Source organism: Xyrauchen texanus, chromosome 40 (assembly GCF_025860055.1).
Source record: "Xyrauchen texanus isolate HMW12.3.18 chromosome 40, RBS_HiC_50CHRs, whole genome shotgun sequence".
Lineage (NCBI taxonomy): Eukaryota > Metazoa > Chordata > Actinopteri > Cypriniformes > Catostomidae > Xyrauchen > Xyrauchen texanus.
This window is the reverse complement of record NC_068315.1, coordinates 36,298,161-36,314,279: the sequence shown is the minus strand read 5'-3', so window position 1 is coordinate 36,314,279 and position 16,119 is coordinate 36,298,161. Positions and strand designations below refer to the sequence as shown.

At 35.3% G+C, this 16,119-nt stretch overlaps 1 protein-coding gene across 1 annotated transcript in view; it reads right to left on the bottom strand.

Moving 5' to 3' along the window:
• Window positions 1-16,119, bottom strand: part of LOC127633541 (wings apart-like protein homolog) — a 93,456-nt gene that overhangs the window by 26,215 nt on the left and 51,122 nt on the right. Inside the window, exons 6-9 of the mRNA XM_052112714.1 lie at window positions 9,803-9,898; window positions 4,065-4,226; window positions 951-1,087; window positions 704-815 (exon numbers count right to left, since the gene is read on the bottom strand). Of these exons, the coding sequence (XP_051968674.1) occupies window positions 704-815; window positions 951-1,087; window positions 4,065-4,226; window positions 9,803-9,898 (507 nt within the window). The remainder of the gene's footprint in view (window positions 1-703; window positions 816-950; window positions 1,088-4,064; window positions 4,227-9,802; window positions 9,899-16,119) is intronic.

Here is a 16,119-nt window from a genome sequence, read left to right as displayed (position 1 = left end):
AGTATCGTTAACCCAGCACTGGTCATAATGTTTGGAAAAAAATATATAAATAATTTTTGCACAATAAATTTGTAAATGGTTTGTTTATAAACCTGTAATAATTAGTATTTTCATAATGGATTTTCTTAGTTTAATATTGAAAGTCTAATCTATAAACACAACATTTGAAAAAACTAAAAAATAAATAATGAAGTTTTCCTGGTGAAAATTTTCCATATCAGTTTTAATGAGAGCTTCATATAACAAATAAATCTATTAGTTTTAATAAAAATCAACGCATGGGGCAAGTCCCCAAATTTGAAAAAAAAAAAAAAAACAACACCCATGAAAAGGGAAAGTGTATGTTTTTGGTGCCGAGACCGGTCACCATTTTATTAAATATTTATTAAAGTTATTTGCCATTTTCAATAACCAATTTCATGACCATTGGTGGATTTCTCTTCAGCATTATTGGTAGTGTAGTTCTTTGCCTGGAATTCAACTATTAAACAAAAAGATTATTATAACATTTATTTTTTTTTTTTTTTTTTAAAGAAGCCAAAAAAAAACACTGACTTTTGGCTTTTAAAGCAAAAACATAAATGCTGAGCATATCCTGGAGGTCATGGTAGGTTTGTCTTGTATGGTTTAATTGTTCTCTTTAAAAAAAAAATGGATGGGATTTTTACTTTTGGAAACTATTTGCAAAGAGAATTAGTCTTACCGCATGCTGAGGTGCATCATTGAGAGTTTTAAAGACCTGAGCCACTTTCCCACGAGCCCTTAGGTGCATCCTGAAACTGGGCATAGCACACCGTGTGGCCAAACCAATAACACTGCACATAAAGACACATTAACATGCTGAAAACACCACATGTATAGCAAACAATCAAACAATATGTGATATGAGTTCAAAATTGGTCAGTGGAAAGATGAACTTTGTTGCATCCATAGAGATGATTTCTCTGTACCTAAGGCAGCGTGTATTAAGGGGTTGGCCAGTCTTCAAACCAGTGGCAAGATACTCAAAATCATCGGTGAACTCCTGATTCTCCCCAAACTCCACCACATCATTGAAGTGCTTCACATGCTGGACAACAGTGTATAACTGCAGAGAGAGAGAGAGAGAGAGAGAAAGAGAGAAAAATGGAGCTTCCGATTATTTGCATGCATTGAAACCGAGCAGAGAGTTAAATTAATGGCACTGTGAATTCTTTGAGAACATACAGAAAATGTGATATATTTATGATAAAGAAAAGGCCTCAGACTGCATCTTCTTGTCTTTTGGTGTTGCCAAGCAACTGTAGCTCTCAAGGCCTATTTACAGAATGTTTTTACAGGCCTATCCACTCAAAGTGTGGACTTTAAAATCGAAAGCCAATAATCTTACCTTGAATTTGAGACTGAGCAACAACTTTGTTGGTTCTCGCTTGCAATGATGCACCAGAATTAACCGTGCGGCAATGCAGATGAGATTTAAGATGGTGGAGGGGAAGGTTTTCAATTAAATATGGCTTAAACTTTAGTCTGTTCCTCACACAAAGTTATCGAATGGCATCAGAAGACTTGGGCGTTTTATTTTCTGTTTGGACATTGCAAATCACAAAACAAAAGAAGTTGGTAACACTTCACAATAAGGTTGTATTTGTTAACATTAGGTAATACATTAGGCATCATAAACTAATAATGAACAATATTTTCAACTGCATTTATTAATCTTGGTTAATCAAACACACAATTGTGCATTGCTGGTTAGTATGTTAGTTCATAATGCATTTAAAACGTTTAATTCAAAATATATTCAGAACATTAGTCAAGATTAATTAAGATTTGTTCATTGTTAGTTCAAGTTAACTAATGTGAATGAATACAACCATATTGTAAAAAGTTTTTAAAAAGTCAAGCGGTTTTTGAACAACAGGTAAATGATAGAAAAGTCATTTTTAAAAGGACTAATTGTTCTTTAAGCATGTGAATGACTGGAGCGCTATTCATCTTTTATTCATTCAGGTACGTACACCTTTTGCAGAGCCCAACGAAAATGTACTTTGTGTCCAGTGTGAAGGGTTTTAGGGATAACCGATTTGCTTCGATTTGTTTCACACTTTGTCGGAATAGGCCTTCAAGCTAATACAAAAAAAAAAAACTCCCAGAGGACCCCAAAAACGTAATTATCATAAATGTAAGGGTGGTGGTCCGTATACTGCCTAAATATACAATTATCAGAAAATAAACAATCTACTCAGTAGGCAGAGGGTTGTCATGTAGGTGGGTTTTAACATGGTCACATCACAGAACAACAGTGCTTTCTGGACAATCTCAAAAGGTCATGCCAAGGTTTCCAGCATGCTGCGATTGTGACATTTAAACTCAAGTTTCATTCAAAAACAGCTGCACCACAATTGTCTGAATACATTAAGATAAAGCTTTATGCCATTATCATTGGTTCTGTGCCATTGACTTTCAAGTTGAATTGCCTCCTGCGTGGGTCTTTATAATAAAGTTTCAAAAATATTCAAATGTGAAGTGCCAAACAAATCTCTCATCTCAGCAGTAAAGCCATTCCCAATCCAAATAAATGTTTGTTTCTTTGCACATCACAAATCATAAGTGCGTCAACTGCTTTCAGTCTGATATGCTGCAATTAAACTAGTCAAACTTCCAAAAACATTGTAGCTTCTCAAAGGCAAAGTAGTTTTCCAGATGACACATCATTAAATATTTCAAGGACATCAAATACAGAATGACAGGTTAAAAATGTGGGTTGCCAACTTTCTACCAGCTAAATAGCTATAAGACATTTTATTCTGTGTTTACTTGGAAAATGCTTAACATGACTTAATGTATGAATACAATGACCAGACAGAGCCACATTTCTCTCTATCCTTTGCCAAAAATAATGAAACCGCAATTCATGGTGAAAGACACTATTTTTCTGTTAAGCGATTTCATTTGTTAAGTGACCCTTCACTAAGCCCTCGCCATAAAAGTATTTCTGACAAATACTATCTTAGCAACTGTTGCCCTACCAAAATTTCTCTGACAAGCGTTTGCCCTTTTACAATTAGAGCCTCTGGGAGTGATGTGTGTTTGAGCCGTTTAAGTGGGATTTTATCAAAATGATCAGAAAAATGAAACACTTTGTTGCTAGGTCACCTGTAAGTGTTTTTCCTTTCTTTTCTTTATCTATAAATAAATCTCTAGAACAGCATACTATGAATTAAACTGTGTAATTCCTCTTTCTCAAATTAATTTATATAACAATATATATACACACAACTACATATGCTCCAAGCTAAATTAAAGCTAATAACTTAACATGAACTCATTTACATATTGATTCAGGTCCGAGTGAAGGTGATATAACACACACACTATAATGCCGTTTTTTTATTTTTTTTATGAGACATTATGAACAGTTCTGTTCATTTTCAGTATTTTCTTCAGGTGTGTAATCATTAAATTACTCTTCTCTTTTCTCAAAATAATTTTCCAAAAGCAATTTGAGTTTAGTCATTTCCAGTGTGACATATGAGTAAAAAATGCTTACAAATGTGATTTTTAACATCTCTCTTGATGCATTACTTGATCAGACTGACAAGAGATACAATTTTATATATATATATATATATATATATATATATATATATATATATATATATATATATATATATATATATATATATATATATATATATATATATGTAACAAACTGAAAAAAAGAAAAAAGAAAAATAAATATTTTATTTCCAAGATGATGGCTGGGTGCCACTAAATGTGCTACACTCACTAAACAAGCAGCATGTGATGTGACCGCAATGTAGCATACATCTGTTTGGACCATTGCACAATGCATTGTTTTACATTCTATTTATAAAAATTAGTAGGCAGTTCGCAGTACAAACGGCACAGTATTTAGTATGTAGTAAGGTAGTATTTCATATTGCTATTACTTCTGCAATTCTGTTGGATGCTGCTAGTGGCACAGAATACACTTTGCTTTAAATCAATGTAGAGAGGAAGATATTTTGATTTGATGCCCTACAGCGGGTTTAGGCACTCTTGTGTGAAGGGTTTGCACTCACCTCCTTGTGTTCCTTCCTACATTTGAGCGCCGTGACCATGTCCTGGTAAGGCTCTGTGGGGATAGTGACAGACTTGATGACTTTGGGAGGAGGGGCCGGAGCTTTGAACACACCATCATCCTTGTGAGAGTTCGACTCTTTACTGCCTCCTGACGCAACGGCCTGTGCAAAAACAACCGCTCAGAATGACAGCAGAACAACAGTGCTGTGATTCACACGAGCTGCCAATAAGCAACCCACTGCTGCTTATGTAACATAACAACTAAATATAGGGCTACAGAAAAATATAGACTGCTCACAGAGCAGAATAAATAGCCATCAGCAATGCGGCTAAATAAAAAAAACAACAAATCGACATAACACCCTTTAAAGATGGCTAGGTTCCACACACTTTGATAATAAAAGCATAAAAAAACATTGTTTTTCATTTATAGGAATTATGCAAATGGGGGTGATGAGAATGGTCCCAAACAATTTCAGTGAAGTGTAAGTGTATTTTTCAGTCAGTGTGCATTACATTACACTGGCGGGAGCAGATGCAGGCCGTCTCATTTGTGCAGAATTGATTTAGTTAGATCGACGCGTTTTGAGAGAAATAAAGGGAGGGTGCTGGTAAATAGAGAACATTATGGGACCGTGTTTGAACAAAGCTACTCAAGTCAACATGACATCAAAATGTATCCGGTTTCATATTTTAATACACAATCCTGGTCCAATTGTTCTTGATTCATCAGTGCATGTTATTCCAATGAAATAAGAGAATGACCTTTGATGAATGTCTTTTTTTTAAGTATTATTTATTTATTTATTTCAAGCAAAAATAGTGTGACAACAGAAAAGATACACAATAATACTTATACACTTATGCTTGAAAATGGAGTGGGAAGAAGTAAAACTTATTAAACCCCACCCCAGTCTATCAAAGAATTTATACAAACAAAAAATAGCTGCTTCATCAATAAACTCAAAGAGAAAATAATAATAATTAAAAAAAAAAAAGAATAATAATAATAGTAATAATAATACCTCATTTAGAAACAGTGGTTGCACAAGTCAAAACCACACATTCATACCATACATATTAATAATATACAGATATTTCCACAGGTAACAATGATAATCAAATACCAACAATGGTAGACGAAATACCACAAGGGTAACTAATTAATAACTAATCCAACAATCCACACAACATGAATACAATCAAACCACAATGTCATTGTAATGGAACCAGACCTTTCGTTTGTAAAGACGTTTGAAATTGTGAATGCCTTGACACTGCTTTAATTCAAGCCCCAGATTATTCCACAAAGTAACCCCACAAACAGACATAGAAAAACTCCTCCTGGTGGAACCCGCCATTGGGACCACAAAGTTTCCAAATCCTCTCAAACTGTACGACTGCTCCTTATGAGAAAACATATTTTGAATGTTCACAGGTAATAAATAGTGATACGCTTTGAACATGAACTGTGCATTACATAATTTTACAAGATCCTGCATTTTTAATAGCTTTGATTTAAGAAAGAGAGGATTTGTGTGTTCGAAATAGGCTGACCTTGTGTATAATTCAGTATAGCTCTTTTCTGTAGCAAAAAAGTGACTGTATTACATTTTTGTAATTATTGCCCCATACCTCTACACAGTAGATTAAATATGGCTGTATTAAAGCACAATACAGGGTATGGAGTGCATTATACTCAAGAATATGCTTAACTCTACTTATTATGGCAAGGCTTTTGGAGACTTTAGTTGTAATATGTCTGATGTGGGCATTCCAACTTAGCTTGTTGTCTATCGTTACACCTAACAATTTTATTTCCTGAACATTTTCAATGTGTACTCCGTCTATCTCAACCAGTTTCTGCGAATCAGCTTGATACTTTGGATTTATCTAGGTTTAAGATTAATTTGTTGCTTTCCATCCATTTTTTTAATTTACTTAGTTCTTTGTTTATAACGCTAATCAGTCGCTCCAAACTATCATTACTATAGAAAATATTTGTATCATCAGCGTACAATACACATTTAACCAATTGAGAAACATTGAAAATATCATCAATGTATAAATTAAATAATTTGGGGCCCAATACTGACCCCTGCGGGACACCACAAGCAATGCCAAGACATCCAGAAGAGAGCTCACCCATTTGAACAAACTGTACTCTGTCGCTCAAATAACTTTTCACCCATTTCCCAGCAACCCCCTATATTCCATATAGTTCTAATTTCTTAAGTAATATATCATGATTAATGGTATCAAAAGCTTTTTTGAGATCTATAAAAATTCCTATTGCATGTTTTTTGTTTGTTAGAGCCTTCGATATTTCTTCTGTGGCGTCAATTATGGCCATCGAAGTAGATCTGTTGGGTCTGAACCCATATTGTCCTTCATTAATTAGCTTATGCTTATATGTAAAAATTTCGAACCGTTTGTCAAAAACCTTTTCAAGGATTTTTGAAAACTGGGGAAGGAGAGAAATGGGTCTGTAATTTGTAAAGTGTTTCCTATTTCCATTTTTGAACAATGGTATGACCTTAGCAATTTTCATTTTTCTTGGCACACAGCCGTTTTTAAGCGACAGGTTACAGATATGTGTTAGAGGCTTTATGATACTTTTAATTGTATTTTTTATTAGTACCATATCGATGGAGTGACAGTCTGTAGAAAACTTGTTTTTGGATTTTTGAACAATATTCATTATTTCCTTCATAATCTTTCATCAAAGTGTAATAACTTGCAGCATTTTACACTTTTGCCTATTCCACATGAATATGATCAAATCCTGCACTACATTGTTCTTATAGAATATCCTATTTTACTCTAATGCCGAGTTTACACCACATGACTTTAAGCCTGATTTTTGCTCGCCGACATTTTTGTGGATATCGCCGACAAAAGCCTGAAATCGTGGGCAAATCGGAGCTCGCTCCTGTGTGACGATCGCAATGTATAAATTATCAAAGATGCTGGTGAGTTTGAGAGATGCGTTGACGCGTCGCCGATGTCAGTGAGATATCTAGGATGTTCAATATCTGGACAAATCTGCGACTCCAAATCGTGCAGTGTGAAATGTGTTTTGACTGAATACAACAGCAGTGTTGAACTACAGCCAATGAGAGAGCAAGAAATGAGCACGGGAAGTTTCAGTGGGAGGAGTCCTGATGTACCTGCAACAGAACATCAACTAGCATGGCTGCGATATCAAGAAAGTCTCATTGGACCGAAGAAATGGAGGAAATATTAGTGGATCATTGGCAGGAGCACCAGTGCCTATTTGATGTACCACAACCGGGTGGAGAAAGAGAAGAGATGAAGAGAAAATGACAATTGTCTTGGTCAGTCAGGTAGCAAATAGGTCGATTTTCAGTATGAGGTACTATTTCATATTGTAAAAAATAAAAGATATGACTAAAAAAAACCACACATCATATTCTGAAACGCATAACATATGATCATGCATTTGTTTTCGTATCACTTCTCGCGTGTACTCCGTTGTGAAACATAATTTGGAGTCCAGGCAGAGTCGTCTGAGATTTGTCAATAGTAAAATGTCTTGTAATGTGTTCACCCCTGTCGCGGAATTGTCGTGTAATTTGAAAACGCTACGACTTCAGTGACAAGCCAGACAGTTGTGTAATATGAATGGTATCAGATGTCTTTGAAAGCAGTGTAGTGTGTAGGAGCCATAAATCACATTAGAGGGATGTAAATGCTGTTTCCATGTAGACATCCACAGCTGAGTTCCTGTGCTAAATGATCACAGCCCAATGGCTCGCTGGTCCGTGGACAGACACATTAAGGGGAAATGAGAGCAGAAATGTGTTTCACGTTTGTGAGAGTCGAGTCCAAGCAGTAGGAGTTTACACATATGGCTGATTATAAATATTGCAGTTCAGTATGTGAGAAGTGTTGGAATTACAGTGACCTCTGAATTGGACTGTGAATTGCATGTAGGAGTTGGAGTGGAGAACACACAGTGAAGAGTCCTGTGCTATGCATGTGTGAGCTAATAAATGCATTTAACACATTCATTTGGTGCAATTAAGTAATCAAGCTTGAATCAGAGAAATTCAAGCTTGATTAACACAGTGATGTGTTTGTGAATCTGTTGCAGTAGGGGGCAGTCAGCACGACACCAGTTGTACAGGTAACACGTCTCGTCAAACCAAAAAGAGCAGCACAGCCTTTCACAGGTGACATGATCCAAGACAGATAGAATGAACACGAGTTTTTCAAAATTTCAAACTACGTTTAACTTGACAACGCGTGTTAAAAATAAAGCTTATGACTAGACGGCAAAAACTAGTGAGATGCTTCAAAAGTGTCCGCCTGACACATCAGTAAATAGACAAACTATTAAAAATAACGCAGACAGAATTAGGCCAATTATACTGTTATGTTTAAAGATATGGAAATAAAACAAACCATTCTTTCTAGATTGTCTAAATGCTTTACTTGTCTGCTGCCACAATACATTTATTTGATGTAAAGTATTTGAATGACTTATTATAATATTAATTACATATTATTTATAATTATTTAAAATTGTTATATGCTTAATGATCTTTAGCTCTCAGTATATTGATATCCAATGATTATTGTTTTTATGAATTAAATCATGATATATTAATTTGATTACAATTTTTCATTTGATTGAAAACCCAAATTGTAATATTTTCCACATGAGATTTTTCCATAAGTCGTGATGTTCACATGAAAACAATTTTCAAGAAAATGCAATAAACGTTTTTCAAAAATGTGTGAAAACAACATGGGCTCAAATAATACATTTCTACAAACTTGTTTTGAACTAGATTTTTCAAAGATTTCTCATCGCCTCTGACAACCTTATTTGTCGATGACCCATTAACAGTTTAAAACAAATTGCAGATTGGAACGATACTGATAACAAGTTGTTGTCATGTACATCTACTTCTGTAATTTATATTTGCTCAAAATTCTGCATGTTTTAAATGTACAGATGTGAATTAAATGTGACAACAAATGCTTCAAGATTGAATAATGCAAGCAATAAAAAACTAATAACAAACTAAACCCATATAATGTCTGACTTATGATTTGCTATTATGTTAAAACTCTTGTATGATAGGACAATAATGATTAATATGAGATTACAATAAATGATTCATTTTTGTGGAAAAACCACCATGCTATTGGTACATAAAGGCACTCCGATACAAAGATAAATGCAAGTATAGAGTAAATGAATAAGTCACGGCAGTAGTATTAATATTTGGTGAAGTCATGTAAGATCCGTAAAGTGATACAAGGCAAAGATCCTGCAATATCATTTACAACTGTCAAAAGAGTAGAAGTTTTAAAGGGGTTGCACAGGCAGAGATGCAGCAATGTCATTTACGCATTTAGAGAACTGTAGGAGTTTTGTTTTTGATGCAAATTAAAAACACATCCTCATTGCCGGTTCAGGTTTACTTCCTTGAGTTACTTCAGTGTTTAATGATAGTGGGCAAAACAGCTTTCTTTGCTTTAGTGCTGGTTTTGGTAATTGCAGCCGACACATGATACTTAGCTAAAATTTTGTAGTTTGAGGCTTTTCATTAACGTGCAAAAGGTGAAAAAAATCTCACCGTATTGAAAAACAAAATAAAACAAATACTTGGGTGTATAAGGATGTCTCTGTAGTGGTGTTCTGTGGAGCATCCTGTGCGGTGTATGAGTGGGTTAATAAAGGTGTAGGTGTTGTAGTACTCACCGGAGTAGCTTGAGATCGTGATGGAAGCGAGGGCAGCAGTTCTTCTGTCTCTGGCTGGTTCCAGTGTCTGGCATTATACACAGCTTTAGTAGGGGACTGCAAAAACAAACAGTTACATTGATGATTGTAACACAAAGGACGGGCAAGGAGGTGGCGGAAACCGGCTGAACATTAAACAAAGTTTAATGGTAAACTTAAAACCAACATAAACCGACGTGCAACGTGTCCATATACGTCTCTCCCTCCAACCGGTACCCCCATCCGCCCCTGATCTCGCTCTCCCGCTGATCAGCTGACGGCCACGCCCTCCTCCTTGTCACAATGATGTTTCACACTACAGCATTTAGTGAGGACTAGTTTCAGTAACTTATATGCTACCTTATAAGCTGCTTAACTTAACACAATTAAAGGGACATTTGAAAATCCTTAGAGTCCTAAAATTAGGAGTGACAAGCTGATCAAGAGTTTTTCTTAAATGTATGAGTTAGAATACACTTTCATCCTTAAGTCCTTCGGCCCAGTTTTTTTTTTTTTTTTTTGGAGTGGCAGCTGTTTTCTGAACGAAAATGCACACCATACAACCGCATCAAAGAGAGTTTAAAAACAGGGATCTTGAGTAGTACATATTTCGACTACAGTACAACTCATTCATTTCAGATAGATGCAATTGTCTTCCTATGTGACAAATCTAGAGATGGGACAATATATTGAATTTCAATATATCACAAATCAAAAAAATTATGAACCATATTGAGGCAACACTTGATATTTCGAAATTTGCAACATTGTTTTCTGGTCAAGTGATCATAAATGAAATGACCAGTTAAACATCATAATCTCTCTTTTGCTTTTTTCTACACTGTTGACGGGGGTCACACAAGGTCCTTGACGTATGCCTCAAGTGCCTGGATTTAGCTTTTAGAAATGTAAGTACTGGAATACCTGGAAAATCACTTTGTTTTGTTAAAGTGCTTAAAACGGACCATTTCTTCGATGTAATATGTGTCCATTAAAGTTGAGATCACGCACTCCACTTTTATTGAATAATGTGTCTTTTAATATCCGTTCTGTTCTTTACAGTCATATAAAAGAGTACAAATAAATATTCATTTTGATCACAAATAGCACGGATGTGATAAACTAGACTTCTCTCATTAATAAATGAACCGTAACACCAGTGCGAGTCTGTGAGATGCACGTTAAACTCCTAAAGTGACAGTACCATTAATCATTAGTTGCAAATTGTACACATTTCAAAACATTAACAGCTCATGTCATGATTGTATATACAATTTCAAGAAATAATATGAATTGATGGAATGCAGAATTTTTATATTTTAAAAAGTTACATTTTTATTATAATAATGACAAATAAATGATCAAAATATTAAAGAATTCACTTTCTCATGCTTTTTTCAGTATAGATTATTTCGGTTCGGTTGCTTGTTCTGCCTGAATGTAGCCCACTATTTTTGACGGCTTACTTATGTGATCTTTTCTTATCAAGTATATGAGAAACTCTTATTATTTAATGTTTCAGCATTTATATTGTGTATTAAAGAACTTTATTTTAATGAGAAATGATAGACATTTTTTATTTTTTGAAAAATGTGTGTGCAAAATGCATGTCATAATAAAGTATGTCATTTAAGTGTTAACATATCAAATCGTGAGATAACCATGTCATCTTATCTCTAGTCAACTCTTTTTACTTTTTTAGTTAGGTTATCTAAAGTGGTAAAGAATTAAAGCTTTCACTAATATTCAGAGAGTTGTTCATGCCGATGATGGAAATGTAGATTGTATATATATAAGATGACTGCACACTATATTACTGTGAATAAAGGGGACATACACCAACAAATGAGAGGTTTGCTGCAGAATGGCAAACATTTTGGTCATAAGTGACCTTCCTCAGTGCTTCATTACAATACCAAATGGATAGATGGAAATGTAGAACAAGTCAAAGCTGAATAATACTGTGAAACTACATTTCAATTTTGTTGCCATTGCTAAAGGATTCTGGGTACATGTTAAGGCATTACTACGCAGATTCTAGGGTGTTCTGTGCAGTTGCTTGCTGGCCCAAATGAGTAAAAAAGCCCACCCCCATGTCTCTAGATGTGATTTGAACCCCTCCATATAATATCCATGGGAGATCCAAATGAGTCTGGTAAAAGCCATACGTCTGATTGCTTGGAAAAAGTAATGGCACAGCTCTCCTCAACATGCTCTATGATTGGAGTTATCATTTATGTCTCTAACACAAACAGTTCGGGACGAGTTATGCACTGAAGTTTAATACTCAGGATTAGGGACTTGAACAAAGCCCTAATTTACAGTAGAGATAAAATACACTACGAAAGCAGCAGTAATGCTTGCCAAAGCAAACACCTGAAATGAGACCAGTGGGAGCTGGAGGAGGGGATGGAATCGAACTCTTGTTTGAAACAAGTAATCAAAAAAGTGTGAAAACCTGAGAATAAATGACATTCAAAAACACTCTAGTCGCACAGATAATTGCCTCGAAATTTTATTCAAAATACAAAGCCTTCTGCTACACCTTGTACAAAGATGGCTATACTCCCTCTCCAACTGTAATCAAGTCTGTAATTAAAAGTCATTAAGTGGTGCTACATTTCTCGGCTTGTTTGTGTTGGCGGAGTGTGGATTGAAGCGCAAGTCATTTTTCTCAGCAGGAGCGCAGTGAAAGCAGACCGCAGGAACACTCTGTAGAAGAACAACTAGCAAAGGATGCCAAATTCAGTCAAACAGCAGGCACTGACGGTGCACAAACAGCCAAGAGAGGAGGGGGTGATAAAAGTGAACTTCGCAACCATAGGAGGCGTATGCACAGTCCACTGGGCAACAGTGAGGCGGTGTTATTAATAATAATGAAAAGAGAAGAGTCTGACCCTGAACATAACTCTGCTGGAGACTGCTTTTAATCATCTGTAATTAAGAAGTGTTCTTCAAGTCAGTGGGGAGCGAAAGTCTAGCTCCACCCCATACAGAGCTCCTCACACTGGGTTAGACGCTTCCAGAAGGTCTTGCAGAGGGAAATCAAAAGAGTTTTTTCAGCGAGTTGGAATCCCCCTGTAAAGTCTAGGAATGACGCTGCCAAGAAAGAGACTCAATGCAGATCTCCCACTCCGTGAACAGCTCAGACATGTATCCAGCCATTTCATTTTTTTCCCCCCAAGCCTTCCCTTTCCTTTAAGGCTTGAAAGACTTCACAGGGGGTGAGACCAGGAGGTGCACGAGAATGACTGTGTGGATCAAACTTTAAAAAGTGTTTCATTGAACATGGAATAGAAATTAAGTCATTTGTAAAATATTATAAAATACCCAAAATACTACTAGAAAACAAAATATTTTTTGCATTGGTTTTAAAAATGTCTGTCATAATTACAAATTAATCTTTTGTGGACATTTAAAGATATTTTATCCATGAATAATCCACAGGCAGGGTAGGGTGGGTTACTTTTGAAACATATTCCACTACAGATTACAGAATACATGCTGTAAAATGTAATTTGTAACATATTCCATTAGATTGCTCAAGGTCAGTAACTTATTATAAATACTTTGGATTACTTCTTCAGCACTGGTAGATTTTTTGTTCACTTGTTTTGACTATATAAACTCTGTCAGTACAGTAAGACAAAATACACATGTTAAAAATACATTCTCTGAAAAACATAAATATCTTATGCAGTCAATTCTATTTCTGTCTGCTCGTATGAATGTAACGCATCATAAGAAAGTGTTTCACCGCTGTTCAAATGCACTTTAGATCACATCATTTATATGTATAAATGTTTCCATCTGAAAGTACTAAATATTAAATGAAACAAATGATCATAAAATGCAAAGTAATCTATTCAGTAATCAAAATACTTTTTGAATGTAACTATTCTAATTACCAATGATTTAAATTGTAACTGTAGTGGAATACAGTTACTTATATTTTGTATTTTAAATACGTAATCCTGTTACATGTATTCTGTTACTCCCAAACACTGTCCACTGATGCCAGCGAGTCTGATATGTGACCGGGCGAGTATACACACGTCCACCAGCACATCACCGTAAACATCTCTCATTCAGAAGTTACAAATGTTTTTGTGCTGTTTTCTGTTCTGATTAAATCACATTATTAAAAAAACCCGTCTGTATGAATGTAAAAGCTTCTTTTAACTCCTGAAGAAGGTTTTGTCACATCTCACAGTGCAGCGCAATGAATGTTTATGGAATATTGATCACAAACATGGCACCGCTGTCAAACAGTGACATCACATGAAACAGGTCAACAGCCTATCTTACATCTTAAAATCTGTTTATATAACTAAACTTGAATATTCAGCTCAACTAAATATCAGTAAACAGATGGACATTAATGAAATGGTGGTTCAGCACTACCTTGGCTGAAAGCTCTTCAATTGGCAGATGTTTTTAATTAAATGAAAAATTATTTTCATTATTGTCTGGTTTTTGAGAGGATCTCACTGGGGTTACACACACTAAATACACGTTCAGTATTAATCTGATAAAGAAAAGTACTGACAAAAAAAGAAGTGTTTTTTGATTACGTTAACAAAGATGCATATCAGAATAAATCAGTCGCATATGCAACAAAACTTCGCTCTATGCAACTAAAATATGTCAGTTATAAGTCACTGGCTAGTAAATATTCCGATTTTACTTGCCAGTGATTGAGTTGTGTAGTGGCGAAGAAGAACTTGACTGCCGCGTTCCTTTTATTGAACAAGAGGCTGGCAATTAAGAACCTGGATTCAGTCTCGTCTTTTACAGTGTGTTGTGCCTCTTGAGTGCGTACCCATAAGGAAAATGAACTTATTTGGATGCAGTGGGTCTGGATCAGTCACCATCGCTTTAGTTGAGCTGTGATTGTCATATTTATTTTTACACTGCATTTAAAGATGTCAACTCTGATTTAGATTAAACCTTTCCACGGAATGATATCACAGCATTCCAAGTTATAAACCATGGCTAAAGAACATGACACGCCTGTTGGACATCTGCTCGAACAGGTTTTCTTAACCACTGGATTGTGACCCAAAAGTGGGTCGTGGATCATTGTCTGCTGGGTCGCGAGATCCTTTCTGTCATGAGTAAAAAATGACCTATTAGAAGGATAGAACTGTACATTTGCAATGTTTGGGGCAACAGTGACCTCTATTGTTAAATCGTGTCGATATCTCCAGGTTTGCGTAAACAACCGCAAGTCAGTGGCTGCATTTCTCTGATGTTAATTATTAGCGGCCCAATCACAATAATCCATAAATGCTAAAAATCGCTCATTTTGTACAAGGTCTCTTAATGTAGCGTAGCATGCGCTAGCAGCGCTACTCAACACGTGGGCCACATTCGTCATTAAAAACATATTTATCAATAGCCTATAAAATGTGCATGAGGTGTTCCTTTATAAGAGGGTTTATGGTAGCTCACTGAATGGCTGTTAGAGAGGGAAATAAACGGCAAAAGGATGTAACGAATGAAATAAACAATAAAGAATATATGAGCACAGCTGATGTTTAATGAGAGCGGTGTCCATCAGCGCACGTGTTCATAGAAACAGTCTGTCAATGAAGAATGCGTGCTTTCACTTTCACCTGAGTCACTCATCAGCGTGAATCTGTCAAAATCATTTGAATAGCTTTACAGAGATATTAGCTTGTCATGAAAATTCATAACAGGAAAAAAATAACAGTTTATTCTGCAAAAATGGCGTTAGCAAATGCAAAACACTATAGAGGATGAACAAATCTTTAAATTCTCACTGGAGCGGTTTTGGAATTCATAGTGGATATATCACTCTTAGTGTCTCAGGTGAGTGTGATGTTGAACACTCGTGGAGTTTTAAGTTGACAGTGTCTTTGACAGTGACAACAGAACTGATCATATCACTTTTCTTTATTGCAATGAATGTGGGAGAAAGTGGCTCTTGAGAAATTAAAACCAAACCATGAAAAAATTTAATGTTACATCCCTAATTTAGGCTTTTATAGAGGCTTGTACGATTAGATTACATTATAAAATTAATAATTCTTAATAAAAAAAAGAAAAGTTGACTGTAAAAATAATATATATATTCTTCATAGTGTTTTTAAAATGTGTATTTATGAAATTATTTGGGCTACAAATATTGGGGTATAGATATTAGGCTACTATATTATAAGCATATAAACATAACTAGATATAGATAGACATAATAGATTAATTAAGTACAAATTAATTTACACCCCCCTTGCTGGGTCATGGATGACTGGCATTCAAAAAAAGTGGGTCACAGT